We start from the raw sequence: 18,631 nt of genomic DNA, 5'->3' as shown, positions 1-18,631 counted from the left end.
GGGGGGAGAAAGAGAGAATTTTAAGCGGGCTCTAAGGCCTAGCACGAAGCCCAACCCCGGGCTCGATTAAGCCACGGTGCCACCTGGGCGCCCCGGTTTCCTCTCTTAAAATCAAGTGGCTGGTTTAAGCTTTGATCGCTGACCCACTTCAGAGGGTTCTCTGGAATACGCACATTGCCAGCCCCACAACCAGATAGAGAAGTAAAGAGCCTGCCGCCTCCCAGCACTGAGGCTCCTTTGTTTGAACGATCCTGGTTGATTTCCATGATGATTCCAGTCCCTTGTTTTTTTCTCTTCTGAGCTTTAAATTCCCACTCTTTGAGATCCTAGGCCTCTACCTTTGACCCTAATTAAAGCAAAACCCCAGGCCCCTGCCTCCTCTCTCTCTCTGTGACCTCACCATGTGGCCCCAGGTGTGGCGTTTCCAGGTCCTGTATGTGGCAAATATTTTTTCAAAGTTTCCTGATGGTTATTGCTGAAGGATGCCTTGGAATCATAGTAAGAGCCACGAGGCCTGTCCAGCCACAACACTGGTTACTGATGGGCTGAGACCCACACACGACACCCTCCTTCCCTTTCACCTCCAAGTCTTGGCAATCTGTTCTCCTCAATATGGCTACCGTCAACCAGGTCCTCTTTGCTCTCCCTGCCAGCGCACTCTGTCACCAGGGTAACTGCAAGCGTCTCTTACGTTGTCCCCTTTCACCACTGTCCAAGCCAAGCAGGACCACGGCTACTCCTTTGCTTAAAATCCCTCAGGGTATGTCCTCAAAGAACCTTGCACACGAACGTTCACAGAAACATCATTCGCCAGAGTGGAGACAACCCCAAAGGTCCACGGGTACGCACAGATAGACAAGACGTGTGTCCATGCCACAGAATGGTATCCGGCCACCACAAGGAGTGAAAAACTGACACGTGCCCCCACAAGGCTGAACCTTCCAAACACAATGCCGGGCGACAGCAGCCACACACACAAGGCCGCATGTCAACTGACCCCATGTGCACGAAATGTCCAGAACAGGCCAATCCATGGAGACAGAAAGTAAGTCTACTTATTGGTGGTCGCCAGGGGCACGTACGGGTGGGGGGAAGTGGGAAGTGCCTGGTAAGGGATACATACTTTCTTCTTGGGATGATGAAAATGTCCTAAAATTGATTGCCTAATTCCGTGAATAACACTAAACACTATTGAATGGGATGCTTTATTTTTTTAATTTTTTAAAAAAGATTTTATTTATTTGTTTGACAGAGGGAGAGGCAGCGAGAGAGGGAACACAAGCAGGGGGAGTGGGAGAGGAAGAAGCAGGCTTCCCGCTGAGCAGGGAGCCCGATGCAGGGCTCAATCCGAGAACGCTGGGATGATGACCTGAGCCAAAGGAAGATACTTAACGACTGAGCCACCCAGGCGCCCCGGGATGCTTAATTTTTTTAAAAAAGATTTTATTCATTTATTTGAGAGAGAGAATGAGAGAGAGAAAGCACAAGACAGGGGAGGGTCAGAGGGAGAAGCAGACTCCCCCCGAGCGGGGAGCCTGTTGTGGGGCTCGATGCTGGGACTCCAGGATCATGACCTAAGCCGAAGGCAGATGCTTAACCGACTGAGCCACCAGGTGCCCTGAATGGGATACTTAAATGGGTGGGAAATGAGTTGTATCTCAATAAAACCATCCTTAGAAAAACCCCCAATCGCCCAAGCCGCTAGGGCTCTCTACTCCCGGCTCCTGCCCGTGGCTTACACAGCCCTGCTTTACCAGGCCTCTGCCCCCTGCGCCAACTTCTCCCTTGGGCCCATCTCCCTCCCTCCCCACACTCAGCTCTTTCTGGAACTTGACTTGTCCAAGGCTTCCTCCCTGGAATACCTCCCTTCCCCTCTCCACAGAGCAGTCATCCTGCCCAGCTTTTGGCTGTGTCTGCCTGTCTGGTCTTCCCCGAGTTCTAGACAGGTGGGAGCCACTGCTGAATGTCCCCCAAACTCCTACACTCTCCTTAATCATGCCGCTCCTCCCACTGAGTCACTATTTGGCTGCCTTCCCCCGCAGACGGGGAGTTGGGAATGCTGGTATCACTGGCCTTGTTCATGAGCCGCGTCTCGGACACAGTATTTTAAAATCGGATCATGAAGACCACGGACACTCAGGATGTTTTAGGCGCCCTTCTAAGTGTGAGGGAGGCAGCAGTGCCTGAGCTCCTGCCCCGCCGACTGTACAGTCTGGTGGGGGAGAGGGGCAGAAGGCAGTCTGCACCCTATAAGAAACCCAGGAGGTAGCCAGAAGGGCTGTAAAGAAAAACAGCACTGTAAGGAACAGAAAGTGCTGGAGGCGAGGTGATTACTAATTATATTTCGAGAGGGCCTCTCTGAGCCGAGGACTCGTATTTGAGCAGAGGCCTGAATGAACCACATGACAATCTTAACAAACATGCACCCAGTGACCGAACAAGGACACCAGATGGAGGGTCAGAATCGTAAGAGGGAAAGGGGCAGGCTGCGCCCTCCTGAGCTGGGAGCCCAGGGAGAGGAGCGTGGCTGCAGGGTACCGGCAGAGTCTGCTGGTCTCGGGGCGGCGGCAACGTGGCCGTCACTGCTGCTTACATTTAGCTCCAGATGAGCAATTCTTTTTTTTTTTTTTAAGATTTTATTTATTTATTTGACAGAGACAGAGAGAGACAGCCAGCGTGAGAGGGAACACAAGCAGGGGGAGTGGGAAGGAAGAAGCAGGCTCCCAGCGGAGGAGCCTGATGCGGGGCTCGATCCCAGAATGCCAGGATCACACCCTGAGCCAAAGGCAGACGCTTAACGACTGAGCCACCCAGGAGCCCCCAGATGAGCAATTCTGCTTCCTCCTCCAGACTTAACATTTCAGCCCTCTCAAGTTTCTCCCTCGCTCACTTCTCCCCAGCATGGCTCCGGAAAAGTCAGGCCAGGGTGACCACTGTAACAAAGAGCCCCTGTCGTCAGCAGCGTGGCACGGTCAAGGTCAAAGTCAGCAGGTGCATCCAGCCAGCAGCGGGAAGAGAGAACGAGGGGGGTCATATGGGCCAGCCACGCCTTGAAGTGGCACGTGTCACATTCTAGGACGTCGCACAGCCACATGGAACTGCAAGGAGGTTGGCATATAGTCCAGCCGACTGACTGGAAGATGCAAGAACCAGGCTGGGCTCTGCTGTCGCTCTATGCCCTTGAAAGACCACGGCCTCATCCACCTCATCCAGGCGATCCTGACTTGTTCTGGGCACACGTGCCCGTCAGGTCTTCCTCAGACTCATGCTTCCTCATCGGCCGGCCACTCATCTACAAGACCAATGGAACTTCGTGTCTGCAGAGAGATGGGTGTTGCTCGGTCTATGCTGGAAGCCCAGCAAACCCCCCTGGAGTCCCTCCTCCTTGCAGGAGGCTGCTCAGGTGCCTTTATTTATTTTTTAATAGATTTTATTCGCCAGAGAGGGAGACAGACAGAAAGCACAAGCAGGGGGAGCAGCAGGCAGAGGGAGAGCAAGAAGCACACTCCCTGCTTAGCAGAGAGCCCGACAGGAGGCTTGACACGGGGCTCGATCATGACCTGAGCTGAAGGCAGACGCTTAATCGACTGAGCCCCCCACGTGTTCCCTGCTCAGGTTCCTTTACACCAGCATCCAGACACCAGCCCACACCTCTCCGAACACTGCACCTCCTGTGTGTGGGCGCAGCCTTCTTGTCCCCCCCAAGACAGCCTCCCCCAGGACCTGGCTCAAGTCCTATCTGCCCCGTCCTCCACACCCCGCAGCAACTTTGAAATTCTCTCATGCATTGGCTTGCACACCAATAGGGGAGTCCCTTCGGAGATAGCATTGATATCATGGCATAGAAGCCTCAAGGGGGGTAATTTCCAGTTTCAGGCTGACTGAGAGCGGTAGTGGAAAGGAAATGGGCTCCCCTCAGCCTCTAGCTGCAGGGGCAGGTGCGTGCCACCAGTTCGAGAGTCAGAAGAGAACACCACACACCCCAGGAACCAAGCCGACTATGGAGTCTGCTCCCAGGAGTGCTCAACAGGCTCAAAAGGGAGTAAACAGCAAAGGGGGCACCTGGTGTCCTTTGATTCTCTAGCACAGGACAGGACCAGGTGAGGAGCGGGAGCAGGGCCCCCTTATGCTTCAGGGCACTTACCCAAGTCCAGAGCAAACACACCAGTTGTCATGTTGGAGGCCTATCAGACTCAGGATAGCTGCAGCGACCCTGCCTTCTAAACCAGAGTTCTGGGGGTGCCTGGGTGGCTCAGTTGTTAAGTGTCTGCCTTCAGCTCAGGGCGTGATCCCGGCATTCTGGGATCGAACCCCGCATTGGGCTCCTCAGCTGGGAGCCCGCTTCTTCCTCTCCCACTCCCCCTGCTTATGTTCCTTCTCTCTCTGTCAAATTAATAAATAAAATCTTAAAACAAAAACAAAAAAAAAAACGGGAGTTCTGGATACATCTGACAAGGAGATGCGGTATTTAAAAATAAGACTATCCTTGGAGACCTGAGACCAGTGTTGCTGATCGGATGTGCCAGAATCAAGTCTTGAAAGGCTGTCTTAGTAATAGCATAAATTTTTAATTCCAGTTAACATACAGGTTATATTAGTTTCAAGTAATTATTTTCAGACAGGATATAGTATGCCTTTTAAACTAACAACGTCAGGGCGTCCGGGTGGCTCAGTCAGTTGGGCATCCGACTCTTGACTTGGGCTCAGGTCATGCTCTCAAGGTTGTGGGATCGAGCCTCGCCTTGGGCTCCGCACCCCGCGTCTGGCTCAGTGCTCAGTGCAGAATCTGCTTGGGATTTTCTCTTTCCCTCTGCTCTTTCTCCCACCCACCTCCACTCATGCTCTCTCTCTAAATAAAATCCTAAAAAAAAATAAGTTAATGATGTCAATAGTAATAGAAAATAGTATTGTGCAGTCATAGAAAAAAAAATAAACCAAAGAGCTACAACATAGCAAAAAGTAACATATGACAGAATCTGCCCAGGCAGGGAACTATTTTGTTCTAATCAGTAATCTGGTCTAATGTTAATAGAAGTCCCCACATATCTGGGGACACCTGGCTGGCTCAGTCAGGGGAGCACACGAGCCTTGATCTCGGGATCGTGAGTTCAAGCCCCACATTGGGTGTAGAGAGTACTTAAAAATAAAATCATTAGGGGTGGAGTACCTGGGCGGCTCAGTTGGTTAAGTGCCTGGCTCTTGATTTCAGCTCAGATCATGTTCTCAAGGTCCTGGGATTGAGCCCTTCGACTGGACTCCATGCTGAGCGGGGAGTCGGGTTCAGATTCTCTCTTTCCTCCTCTACTCCTCTGTGCTCTAAAACAAATAAAATCTTTTAAAAAAATCTTTAGGGGCACGTGGGTAGCTCAGTTGGTTTATAAGTAACTGACTTTTGATTTGAGCTCAGGTCATGATCTCGGGTGGTGGGATTGAGCCCCACACTGGGCTTTGCTCCATGCTGAGCATGGAGCCTGCTTAAGATTCCCTCTCCCTCTGCCCCCCAAGCACCGCCCACACATGCGTTCCCACTCACTCTAAGGAAAAAAAGACTTAAAAAAAAAATCCCCACGTCTCATTATAAAAAAAAACCCACCTCACAACATCAGTTTTAAGTGTTTTAAAAGTGTTTGGAAGGCTCTGAGTAGCAAGTGGGTTAGTCAACAGCACTACCATCTAGTTCTTACAGATCCATGCTGTGGCACATAGAATTGTTCTTCCTTCCTTAACAGTGACGAATAGCCCAAGATCTGATGGTAATTCAGGATTTTGATGCCAGCCATCTTGGTAGTAAGCACACAACTCATTTGCCTCAGGGCTCTGGCTGGAGGGAAGGGCCTATGGTCCCTGGGACTAAGCATCCCCCAGTAAACACACTCTCCAAGAACATACACAGTATCTCCTTGTGCTTCAATGTAAAATAGAGCTCACACCTGGAGAATTTGCATTTCATGGAAATACAGTGTCTTAGGAATGCAAGTATTTCCAAGGTGCCCAGATACAGTGTTCCACTTCCATTTTTCCTAGTTATCCAGCCTGAAGATCCCCTGCTGTCAGCAGGTCAAGACCACTTGTGCCCCTTGCCTTAACCTCTTTCCAACATGCCATCCCTGTTTGTGCCCTCAACCACCACCCCGGAGTACCTGAAGGTGGGGTCTGGGGCTGCAGATGGCCTTGAAGCACTTGGTAGGAGTGGTCACCACCGTCCCCTCTACAATTATGTTTGAAGATGAGTCTGTTACAAACTCCCAGGTCCGCGAGCCTGTGCACCTGAGCTCCAGCTGCTGCAGGGCCACTGAGGTGAGCACAGGAAGAGGGAGCCTCAAGGCCACCTGACCACCTACAACTCTTAGTCATCAATCACAGATGAGCTTTCCACGATGGAGTCTTACCCCAAGGTGCTCCCACCCACATGCCTTCCCAGGAATTACAGATCCATGGTGGAAGGAGACAATCACCAGGAAGCCTGTGACCAAACTCTGCAAAAGCATCAACCTTCCCACTAATTACGATGCTATTCTGAGGCCATGAGTCAAACAGAGCAAGTTTTCACTTAAATGGCCCTATTCTGGAAGCATCTGCTCAGCCTCAGAGTAGCTCACAGGTGGTCTGTGAGACCAGCAAGCATCCAGCAGGACAGTGCCGGGTCAAGTTCCTTCTCACCGAGGTCATTGCAGAAAAGCGGAGAAGTGGAAACTACTGCCCAAGTAGGGCGGCCGCAAATGAGGTACTATGCTGAACTCTATTTACGAACTGGACCAAGAATATAAGTGGACATTCCTTGGGTTCAGTTTCTGTTCACGCTCTCCCTGAACACTTGTCTGGTCTATGACACCAGTGTGGTGTGGCGAGGCCTCGGCTCACCCCACAGCAGCCAGCTGAGCAGGCGAGCGAGCGTTAGCTCCTTGGCACATGGACACCGCTTCCACACAGACCACTCTGTGCTTCTGTTCTTTACTTCGGGGGGGGGGGGTGGCGATGGGGAGGGAGGGGATGAGAACCAAGCAAGCCATGCTCTTTGTCCTCACAAAGCTCTGGGTCTAGACCAAAGTTTCCAAAGTGTGGCCTATGGTCAGAAGCACCAGGCATGCCTGTCTGTCCTCAACCACCATCTCCCAGCACCTGAGGGTGGGGGCACCGCAACTTCGGGGCCCAGCAAGCTCCACGTGCACCCCCAAGGAGCAAGGCGAGTTGGAAAATAGGACACAGGAGGCCTGCCTAACACCTGACATAGCTTTTAGGTTTTTATTTTAAGTAAGGCGGGGCAGGGGGGAAATAAAGAGAAAAGATACAGAGTGAAGAATTCACTGTATGTTTATTATTCACAGTTAATCACTATCTACCAAATGCTATCCGCAGAGTTAAAGGATTAAGTACATAGGTCTTTTTATTTAAACACTGATTTTTTTTTAAATATATACACACAAAACTTAGTTTAGCAAGGCTTCATGATATACACCAATTCCAAAATAAAACAATCAAATGGTCCAGGTGTAGAATGCCAGAGATTCCTTTTATCATCACCGAGGAAAGAAGCTACCAGAAAGGGAGCGAGGGGGCGGGTGCTCTCTCCAGAAGAGCAGCTGCCTCCAGGGCCTCTGAGTACTCCAGGCTGAGTCCGGCTCCACGACCAGAGTCCAGGGGAAGACTCCAAACGACCACTTCAGAACCCAAAGGCCGTCACCAACTCCTGGGCAGCCCCGTTTCTGTTGCGGGCAGGGGATCAGGTGGGAAGTTCACAGGCACATCACTACAAGGGACAAGCAGCTGACAAGGCAGACAGAGAGAGCTCTGCAATGGCCTCGGCCTTCCTACATTTCCCACTCGTCCTTCCCCAACTGTCCCTGCTTCACGGAGACTTTTCCTTGGGGGGAAGGGTGAGGAGCTATAGACACAGCCCACTGGGAACGGAGATGCGAACGCCCAGCTGCTTCTCGAACACTGCCCCCGTGCTCACCTGGGCAGGTCAGGCAGGGGACACAGAAGATGAAAGCCATGAACAGATAACCTCTGATTTCAGAGCAAGAAAAACGAAAGCTCCCATTTTCCACCCCAGTGCGGGAACACAGTATATAACCTGATACGGTCACAGAGCGACGGTTTAAGTTCCTTGGGCTTTCCTGTGTTTGAAATTTGCTGGCTCCAGGGTTTTTTCTCTGGGGGGCTCTGGAGCTGAGGAGGGGCAGACAACTGCCAGGACTGCAAGGTCAAGGACTCCGACCACCCCCCTTCCCTGTTGCCAGATCCAGTCCGAGGTGGGAAGAGCTGGAAGGTCTCCTCCTTCCCCGGCAGCTGGCGGCAGTGCACCCCTGGGGCAGCCACGGCCGACTCCAGAGGGCTGGCAAATATTAAAGCTGAACCTTAAAGACTCGTGGCTGCGAACAGGCAGAGCGCCCACACCCTCCACCTGCACTTGTCTCCGCTCCTCTACCCCGCTCTCCCCTCCCCCCAGGGAGGACTATTTACACAGAGGAGACGACAAATTGGCTGAAAAAGCTCTGGACTGCCTTTAACTTATTTTAAAACAAATAAAAAAACACCACTCATAAGCAACTCTTGAAATAAGGAAAAAGGCACTATGAAAAATCAACATGCTCAATAATACCATTTGGAAGGGAAAACAATGTAGAAAAGAGACAAAGGTTTTTAGTCTGACTTTCCTCAGGAAGCCATGAGGGGTAACAGTCCTTCCTTTTGCCCCCACTCCATTTCCAACTTTGTCACAAGATGCTGGCGGCTGGGGGCTGCCCCCTCTCTGGCAGAAGCTGACCAGCAAGGGCTGCTGGCCGCTCGCCCTCTCCTGTGTGTGTGCACGAGGAACACAGCCACGGCTGTCCTTCCTTCAGTCACTCCAACTACAACAGACATTTTGCATAGAGAAAATACCAGCCCGCTTGGTTTCTTTTCTTTTATTATTGGCATCAGCTAGGACTATATGTGGTATTAGACGTCATGCACTGATGGACAGAAGAGGAAAAGGATGAAAAAGAGGACAAAGGAGAAATAGGAGCAGCGGTGAAAATTTGTAATAAAAACTCTTTTCTTAATTTATAGGTAAGTTTTGGCATTTTTATATCCAACGCCCCCTCCCACCCCTCCCAAAGTTCCAACCAAAGTGAGAGGGTCACCAGGTGACCCAGCCAGGTGTTCTGAGCTCCTTCACGGGCTGCGTTAAGGCAGCTCGTGGGTTTCTTTTGTACGTGTTTTAAATTTTTCACTTTCTTTAAATAATCTCTTCTTGATTCTTAGACGTTCCGGTTCACGGGGGTGACGTAATTGCGGGGAAACATGCCGGTCTGCCCGTGGCAGGCCCCTTTCCACCAGTTGGGGTCTGAGTTATCCATGACGTGGATAAAGTCTCCCCGACGGAATCCCAGCTCTCCATCCTCCTGGGGATCAAAGTCAAAGAGGGCCTGGACGTACGTCGGTTGCTGCAGAAGAGGGGCAGGGAAAGAACACCCGCTGGGTCTTTGCTCATGGCCAGCCCCCCGCCGGGTGGGACTGGTTACAAGGGCGCAACAGAAGAGTGCCGACTCCTCCATGTCTCCCGAGACAACCTCCCATCCCCCCCCCCACTCCGTTTATCCTTTCAGGTTCTATGTGGGAGCAGGGTATGTTCACCACGGCTCACAACATGCTAGAACGTGCTAGGGCACATCCCGCCATGGCGGCCAGTGCACCACACCATGGAAGCAAGTGCTGCTTATCAGGGAAGGAACTTGGGAAACAGCAGTCAGGCTCTGGTTTACAATCCCAGGCTTTGAAAAGGCTTCAGTTCCCATTGGTTTATTGCTTATAAAGTCCTTAAGGTTTTACAGAATCAAAAGGTCAAGAGCTTGACTAAAATGAGGTGGAGTTCCCCCTTCCACAGGACTGGGGGCTTTAGGCACAGGAAGAAAGCAATGAGTGTGGACTCCACTCCCTCACAAGCAAGGTTTTCCTCCTCACTTGCTTGCAGGGATACAATATCGGAGAGTGATAAAGACCGTTTTCCTACACAGACATAGGTGGCAACTGACAATACACCGCCTCAGAAAGGCAGCCTCTGGAAAAGGCAAAACCATTTTGTTTCAAACTACACATCTTTAACAGAAACTACAGGCATTATTTTGAATAATGAGCACAGAGGCCCCAGAAGGAATCCTTTGAAAAGGTACCTGCCTGCCTGAGGAGCTATTCTTAATTGCTAAAAATGATCCCAATCTCTCTTACGAGGCTTACCTGTGGCACCTGTTCTATGTCCCGGAGGAATATCTGCTGGTTTCTGGAGACGGATGTAGATCTGTGATAATCTACCAGCTCGTTCAGAGAATTGAATTTCACCACCCAGAGGAAATACTTCCCAGCTCCATCTCGGAGCACCTTGAAGTGCTGTACATCATTTCCAAACCTGGGGAGGGCAGAGAGCACACACGAGAACAGGTCAGAGGGCTCTGTCCTGGCTACCTGGGGGCCACGGGCCCATCAAATCAAGGAGGCGTCTTGTGAGGATTAGTATTCTGGCAACACTTCTCACAGCCTGAGGGGCCCCACACTGCAGCACGACATGACTCCCTGGTTGGAGTTAGGACACTGAGTGCCCGAGATCCCTCCAGCGGACTAATGATTTTGCCAGAGAGGGAAACCCTGTCCATCAGGTTAATTCTGAAGATGTTTGTAAAATAAAGAGAGAATGTCCTAACCTACGGCATGTCTCCACGTGCCCTGCACTGTACTAAATCAAACAGAGCCTTATTCAAAGAGTGTGACTTCATAAACTTTCCAAGCAAAACAAACAACCCGTTAAAACCTTACGTGATATTTAAAGGCTACAAGAGGTGGGATAGGAGGGTGAGAGAGGAGGGACTGGACATACCTTCAACAGCTCTCCTGTAATTGGGAGTATAGATCGTTTAGGGATTTTAGTTCTACTCATGGGCAAAAGGTCTCAGAACAGAACGTCGTGGGCCAATAAATACAAGAGGCCAAGCCACCCGGTGCCCAGAGAGGTTTCTCGATCACCGGGTAACATGCCTCTCCTTACACTGGCCCACTGAAGCGAGCGTGCAACTGGGTGCTGACCACCCCAAACCACAGTACTCTGTGGCTACTACACCCGCCCAGCGAGGCTCTGCCTGTCCTGCTTACTGCTGGGTCCTCAGCATGGACACCAGTGCCAGCCCGAACGGCACTCTATGAAGATCTGTAAATGAAGGATACCGTCTCGCCCCCCCTTCAGTCTCAAAGAAGGAAATAAAAAACTTCTTAAAAACAACCCAGTAGGTGGCAGCACTGGGCTTCAAGTAGGAGAGCCCAAGCTTTCAGAATCAGTGTTGCTTTTTCCTGAGAACCCGAGTGTGCGGTGAGGAAGGAAGACACATTCAAGCCACACTGCTGGCTCCACAGAACCCCACTCCCACGGGTGCAGTGCAGACGGTTTCTATAAGGGGTACAGTGTCCCAGACAGTGACTTGTTAACTACCACGGTGTTTTCCATCACTGACTCACATCTTGAAACTAGAGAAACCTTCTAGAGACTATGGAATCTTGAACCTCCTTTGAGAAGGTGCTTGTGTTGTTAAAGGCGGTAATGACATCTGTTTCAAATTTTATTTCTGATACAATAAATGCATGGACTCTTTAAAGTTTTTATTTGATAAAACGGAATGGTTTGGGAGCTCGCCAGCAGCTGCCACGTGAGCATGCGCAGTGATTGGTGGTAATCAAGGCCTCCCCTGCACGCTACCCGCCACGGTGGCTTTGGCCATCACTCAGTTAACCCGTGAATAACTGTACTCCTTGTTATAGACTGTCTTCTACTCAGTTCAATATAAAAAGGAAAACAGATGATGAAACACAAGTTAGCAAGAAGCATTAAGACAGTAATTCCACCTCAAGATGCTCTTCCCCAGATCCTCACTCACACGTGTTGAATTGAGCGCATCAGAAAGCTGCTGCTGCTGTGCGTGCTGCTGGGGCATGGGGGAGGGAGGGAAGCCTCTGTACCTGCCACACAGTTTTGCTGTGAGCCTACAACTACTGTGAAAAATGAAGTCTATTAAAAAAAAGTCATTGTTATAAGAGGAAAACTCTGATAAGAATTAGATCCAGTTTGACTTTTTCATGCTGGGACTAAAAAAGTCACTTAATACCAGACACATATCTGTGCGGTGTTGTGAATATGGCCTGAAACCACCTGCCATACCTTCACTGAGAAAAAGAACACAAAAATTAACTTTGTATCTACATTTCAAAAAACCTATACTGGGGGGCGCCTGGGTAGCGCAGTCGTTAAGCGTCTGCCTTCGGCTCAGGGCGTGATCCTGGCGTTCCGGGATCGAGTCCCACATTGGGCTCTTCCGCTGGGAGCCTGCTTCTTCCTCTCCAGCTCCCCTGCTGTGTTCCCTCTCTCGCTGGCTGTCTCTCTGTCACATAAATAAAATCTTTAAAAAAAAAAAACAAAACACCCTATACTGGTCCTAAAATGAAGATATTCAATTAATTTTGAAAACTGAAAAACCTTTACGTTGTATGTAAATGGCAAATAAACTATCTTATGGTCTTCATTTAAAATAACCAATGTAATCTATAATAAGTGATCTGAGCTCCCCCCTTCAGTTTTTATTTAAATTCTAATTAATTAACATATAGCATAATAGTTTCAGGAGTAGAATTTAGTGATTCATCACTTACATATAACACTCAGAGTGATCTGAGTTTTTAACCTAATCATGCTGTCACACAAATGATGGAGTGATTTATTTGTAGGATTCTCAGGGGAGGGGTTCCTGTGATAATATAGTAACTAGAAAGGACTGAGTCAAAACACATATGGAAATGACAATTTGATTAAAAATCCTTATTTCAGGGGCGCCTGGGTGGCTCAGTCGTTAAGCATCTGCCTTCGGCTCAGGGCATGATCCCGGCGTTCTGGGACCGAGACCCACATCAGACTCCTCTGCTGGGAGCCTGCTTCTTCCTCTCCCACTCCCCCTGCTTGTGTTCCCTCTCTCGCTGGCTGTCTCTCTGTCAAATAAATAAATAAATCTTTAAAAAAAAAAATCCTTATTTCACAGACGAAAAGGGATTTGCTTGAAATCCTCAAAGTTCCAACTTAGGCTCTCCACGATTCCTAGGGTGGTAAAACTCCCTGCCTTCCCCATTCCCTGCTTACCAGCCCCTCTTCACATTTTACCACTGGGGAAAGCAAAACACCCCCAACACCCTTGTGGTAACCTTTTAGAGTTAAACTGAGAGGCCCAGGATGGTGTTGGAGGATTCAAGGTAGACATCTGGTGAAGGTGCACAAAACCAGCTAAAAGGGTGACCAGTCACGCTGACAGGGCAGCAGGGATCCCCCAGAGGGCAAACGAGGAAAGAGCTGTGTGCGTGCAGGGCTCAGCGGAGGGGTGGGGAATAGGGAAGACGTGCTGCTACTCACCAACTGAAGACCGTTTCCACAGGGAAATCTAAACTCAGTTCTGGTAGAACTAATTTTTAAGAGGAGCCAGAAATTACTGTTTTGATGTAAAATATTCTGCTTTGGTAAACATTGTTTAGGCTAAAGCTCTACCGGTTGGCAACCTTTGGTGTGTGTAGCCAGACACGGCCTGTGGCTTCACAATTCAGATCAGCAGGGAGTGGACTCCAGGGAACCAGAGCGGGAAGTACTTACTTGACAGAGAGGGAGAAGTCCCCCGGGGCACTCTCACTCTCTCGGATAAGAAAGGCCCCGTCATGCCGCTGTTTGCTAAGCATTTCTTCTGCCTTGGCTCTGGGGATTTTGCCAAAAAACCACCTAAGGAAGGAAGACAAACCAGTCAACATCTGCTTCCCCACAAAGAGACGGGATATCCAGCCTCCGAAATGTGAGTAACAGAACACTCCTTGCCAAAGGAAGGGGCCTCCCTCTTTACCCTCCAGTGTCAACATGCCCCACAAAGCCGTTCAGTCAGCTTCTCCCTTGAGACACGGACATCTCCCTTCAAACGACTTTACCCTACCCTACTCCCCAGAAAATGACTCATAAGGCATGATCATGGGCCACTCTTCCTAAAGAGGAAGACAATTAAAGATGGGCCTCCTGGGCCAAAGCCCACCAGGCTGCCTACCAACTCAGGGCACTGGGGAAAGCCCAGGTCTATCAATATGAAGCACCGGAAGAACCCTGTGAGGAGAGACAGGCCTCTTCTCGTAGCCATTTGACAAGGTTGAAACTTTGCTACAGTGGGATTAAGGGAAATGGAGGTAGGAAACTGGAAGGCCCAGAAACTGCAGACAGGGCTGCTTCTTGTAACAGCCCAAGGTGAAGAGGTTCAGGCTCTGGGACAGCAGCCTCTACTATCACAAAGGCAGGCATTCCTCTCGAGGCCTCTCTCTGCCATCACTGCTCAGAGTCAGCTTCCAGGGACCAGCAGGAACATCACGATTTATCCTATGCAGAGGCAGCTAGTTGCAAGACTCAGTTTTTCATTTGGAATAGGTTATAGATTCTTCTGTTCCCAATGCTAATTCACCCTGGCCACAAGAAAAAGTGGGTGAATTCACGCAAAACTATGGGTGCCACTGGCCTGTGCAGGCGGAAGGGGAGAAGGGGGGGACAGGAGGAGCAGGAGGGATGAAAAAAGCTTAAAAAGTCACAGTTGCCTATATCACATGAAAACCATTACTAATTAGGATGCGTGAACTGTGAAAACAATATTCTCTTTTCAAATCTGTCTTTAGGTGTGATCATTTTAAAAAGCAATGATATTACTTATAGCTAATAAAGACCTATCTGGGGCGCCTGGGTGGCTCAGTCGGTTAAGCGTCTGCCTTCAGCTCAGGTCATGATCCCAGGGTCCTGGGATCAAGCCCTACATTGGACTCCCTGCTCAGAAGAAGAGTCTGCTTCTCCCTCTCCCTCTACCCCTCACTCGTGTTCTCTCTGTCATGCGTTCTGTCTCAAATAAATAAAATCTTAAAAAAAAAAAAAGGCCTATGTGCTTCATCAGACACTCTACATGGTAACTAACATTCATTATATATGCAAACCGTAATGACAAAGGTACCAAACAGTCCATTAAAGTAATAAATTTAACTTACATGTCCATCTTACAAGTAACTGCATTGCAAGAAATCTCTAAAATAATAGACTATACTAAAATTCAAACATGGGGCGCCTGGGTGGCTTAGGTAGTTAAGTGTCTGACTCTTGGTTTCGGCTCAGGTTGTGATCATGATTTCAGGGTTGTGAGATCGAGCCCCTTGAGTCCTGCATCTGGTTCTGTGCTCAGCAGGGAGTCTGCTTCCCCTGCCCCCTCGCATTCTCTTTCTGAATCAATCAATCAATCAATCAATCAATCAATCTTAAAAAACAAAACAAAACAAAACCCTCAAACAGAAAGATGTGAACTGCTAGGAAGATCTGATTAGAAGCTGCCATTAATTGGACTAATCTTTAAACATTCTTAAATCTACTTTCTTGTGTCTTTCTCACTTTGAGTAACTACAATGCCAGGCTGCTGAGTAGCTGCTAGGATCTAGCTTCTAGAAATAACCCAAGGGTAAGCCCTCTAGTGCCTGGAAGTCAGGCCACACAAGAGAAATTACATATTAATACAACAGAATCATCTTCAACTATGAAAGGACAGCTGACTATACTAAGACCATTGAAATATTTTCTATTTTAATCTCTAGTGCTTTCAAGTTTGTGATGTGCATCGGTCTGGGGTGGGGCAAAGTCACTCAACAGCCACTCTCTCTTCCTCCCAAGCCCCCAAGATCTTCCCACCAAGCAGTTATTTTTTCCCTTCCTTTCCTCCATTTTATTTATTTATTTGTTTGTTTGTTTATTTATTTTTTAAAAAGATTTTATTTATTGATTTAACAGAGAGAGAGACAGCCAGCGAGAGAGGAAACACAAGCAGGGGGAGTGGGAGAGGAAGAAGCAGGCTCACAGCAGAGGAGCCTGATGTGGGGCTCAATCCCATAACACCAGGATCATGCCCTGAGCCGAAGGCAGACGCTCAACCGCTGTGCCACCCAGGTGCCCCTCTTTCGGAGTTTCTTGGTTATTACCATGCGTGCCTACATTTTAGTAACCTGGGCATGGCTGTGTGTAAACCCCTAATCTAATGTTACAGGGACTTCAAATGAAGGGCATTATCAATCCACTGACAAGGGGTCCAGGAATCCCTGCCACATACACCTTTGAAGACTTTTTTTTTTTAAGTAGGCATAAAAAAAAAAAAAAAAAGATAGCATTTAGCTTACATTTAATTGCCAGTGGTGGTTACCTCCAAAAAGGGTATGTATGTGGGGAGAAACTCCTATATTGCTCTATGGTTTTCTACGCTGTCTTTATAATGAGAACCAAATTCATAAATCACTGGCATTGAAATAAAAAGACCAGGAGCTTCCCTAATTTTTAAGATAAAGAGGAATGAACTAGATGATCGAAGGCCCCTTTGAACTCTGTGACACTGAGCTCTGTGTATGATAAGATGTGGTTAAGATCTTTGTTCTGGTGGTTCGGGGGGAAGGGAAATGACAGGCACACATTAGAGCAGTGACAAGGAGAGGGACAAATGCTGCCACTCAAGGTGGGTCAAGTCATCTAAAGGTCTTATTTATCATTTATGTTAAATTAAGTAGACAGAAACTGCTGCTCCTCCGTGTCTCAACAGCATTCTAGCCTGAGCACCAAGCCTCAGTTCCCCCTGATGTACAAGGGATCGAAGGGACTGCTTCTGAAGGAGGAGCAAGGCCAGTGAAGGACGTGGTGGGTGAGGGTGGGAGGACAGTGGTCTGTAAGGGCTCTCATGGTCCCACCATGTCACAAAGCAATATCGAACCGGGGGGCAGAGGGGATGTTCCAAGGGAGGAAAGAAAAAAAAAAAAAAAGAAAGAAAGTTCACTGCTCTGAACAGCCTGGGGTAGGAGATTATTTTGAATTCTCTGAAGTGGGAACATTGAGTGGTAGGCAAGGACAGTGATTATAATAAGCAGTTACTGAGAACCTATTATATTGCCAAGCACTGTGCTCTGGGGATACAAAGATTGTTAAGATATAGTCCTATAGGGCAATCAAACATATCAACAAAACCATGTGATAAGTACACTTTCTAAGACTCAAAAAATGGAGAATTATGAAACAGATCTGGCCTCAGGGGTTTTATGAAAAAGAATCACGGAACAGCATTTCTATAGTTTTATTATCTGAAGAGCACTGACAGCTATTATCAATCCAAAACACGTACTATTATTATGTAATAGTATATAAACTATTGTTTTGAACGAAACAACTGGTTCATTAAAGATCAGCAGCAACCACTATCAATCTAAAACATGTACTACTGGGGCTCCTGGGTGGCTCAGTGGATTAAGCATTCAACTCTTGATTTCGGCTCAGGTCATGGTCACAGGGTCGTGAGACTAAGCCTTGCAGCGGGCTCTGTGCTGGGTGTGGAGTATTACTATATCCTACTATTAACATGCAAAATCAACACGCTTTGTTAATTCTCTGGGAAGACAGAGTAAAAGCTATGACAACTATCCCAAGAGTCTCAATTTCAAAAACATTATAAAATAAAATAAAAACATTATTTGAAATAAGCAGATGGGTCTGACTCTTGGAAGACCAGTAGAGTCCAACTTACGGATGTGGTTTCATTTCTATATAATTCTTGGGAATGAAGCCATCTTTCCCATTGAGTTCTGCCTTGTACCAGTTCTGATCACATTCTTCATTCAAAACCTGAAAAGAAATAAGGGGGAAAAATCAAATCATTTCCTTTTCATACTCTTAAAAAGGTAGCCACTAAGACAATTATGTTGCCATTTAGGTTTGTTTACAAAAGGTGTTATCTGAAGTATGACCAGTTACATGGATGCAAGACTTCATGTGACTTCAAACAACCAGCACTACATCAACTCTTACAGTTAAAAAGTAAAAGAAATGGTCTCTGAAAGTGAGCGTCTGACCCCCGAACATGTAGCACTAACCCCTAAGTAGGAAAGGAGACAGGAGCATGACAGGTGAAATGAATAGTCTGGGAGAGGAGATTCGGGAAAACAGCAAGCACTGCTGCTGGAGAATGAAGGGAGCCCCACGGGGACTAAATAAGCCTGCTCTCTGGGGAAGAGGCAGGTAGCAGCAGCAGAGAGAGCTTCAAGACTTCTCTAGAGCTCCTCTGGCCCATCTTCAGGATCACAGGGATCAGCCACTGAACAGGTGTGTCAGGCTGCTGCTCGCATGCACCATCTGTCCACGTGTCCTCATGCACAAAACGTATTTTAATGAAAAAGCACAGCAAGTCCTACTCCACTCACCCTCAAAGCCACGATGTGTTTGAGTTAGGGAATGCTGGAAGCACAACCACTAGCCCAATTCAGGGGGGAAGATCCAGAGACCATAAAACTGTAACACTGCATTCTCCAGAATGAAAACATTCTCTACAAATGTGACATGACTACCCAAGGTTATGAGCTAGCGAATGACACACAGATCTGCAGACCCCAGACTGCTCCTCATGAGTTACACGGATGGGCTAGGCCAGGACGTCGCACAGTAGTACAAGCAGAATGGGTACAGTAGAAAAACCATCTGAATTCTAGATTTCTAACAAAAGGAAAAGGACAGAAGACATTTTATTATTTTTATCTTTTATTATTT

General features: G+C 48.3%; 1 protein-coding gene across 1 annotated transcript in view; it reads right to left on the bottom strand.

Moving 5' to 3' along the window:
- Positions 1 to 7,293: 7,293 nt before the first annotated feature.
- GRB2 (growth factor receptor bound protein 2) overlaps positions 7,294 to 18,631 on the bottom strand; it is a 68,150-nt gene continuing 56,812 nt past the window's right edge. The window contains exons 3-6 of the mRNA XM_040640236.1: positions 17,616 to 17,713; positions 13,652 to 13,774; positions 10,219 to 10,387; positions 7,294 to 9,428 (exon numbers count right to left, since the gene is read on the bottom strand). Coding sequence (XP_040496170.1) covers positions 9,243 to 9,428; positions 10,219 to 10,387; positions 13,652 to 13,774; positions 17,616 to 17,713 — 576 coding nt within the window. The 3' untranslated portion in view covers positions 7,294 to 9,242. The remainder of the gene's footprint in view (positions 9,429 to 10,218; positions 10,388 to 13,651; positions 13,775 to 17,615; positions 17,714 to 18,631) is intronic.

This window comes from Ursus maritimus, unplaced genomic scaffold (genome assembly GCF_017311325.1).
Source record: "Ursus maritimus isolate PB19 unplaced genomic scaffold, ASM1731132v1 scaffold_24, whole genome shotgun sequence".
Taxonomy (NCBI): Eukaryota; Metazoa; Chordata; class Mammalia; order Carnivora; family Ursidae; genus Ursus; species Ursus maritimus.
This window is presented reverse-complemented; position numbering and strand designations above follow the sequence as displayed.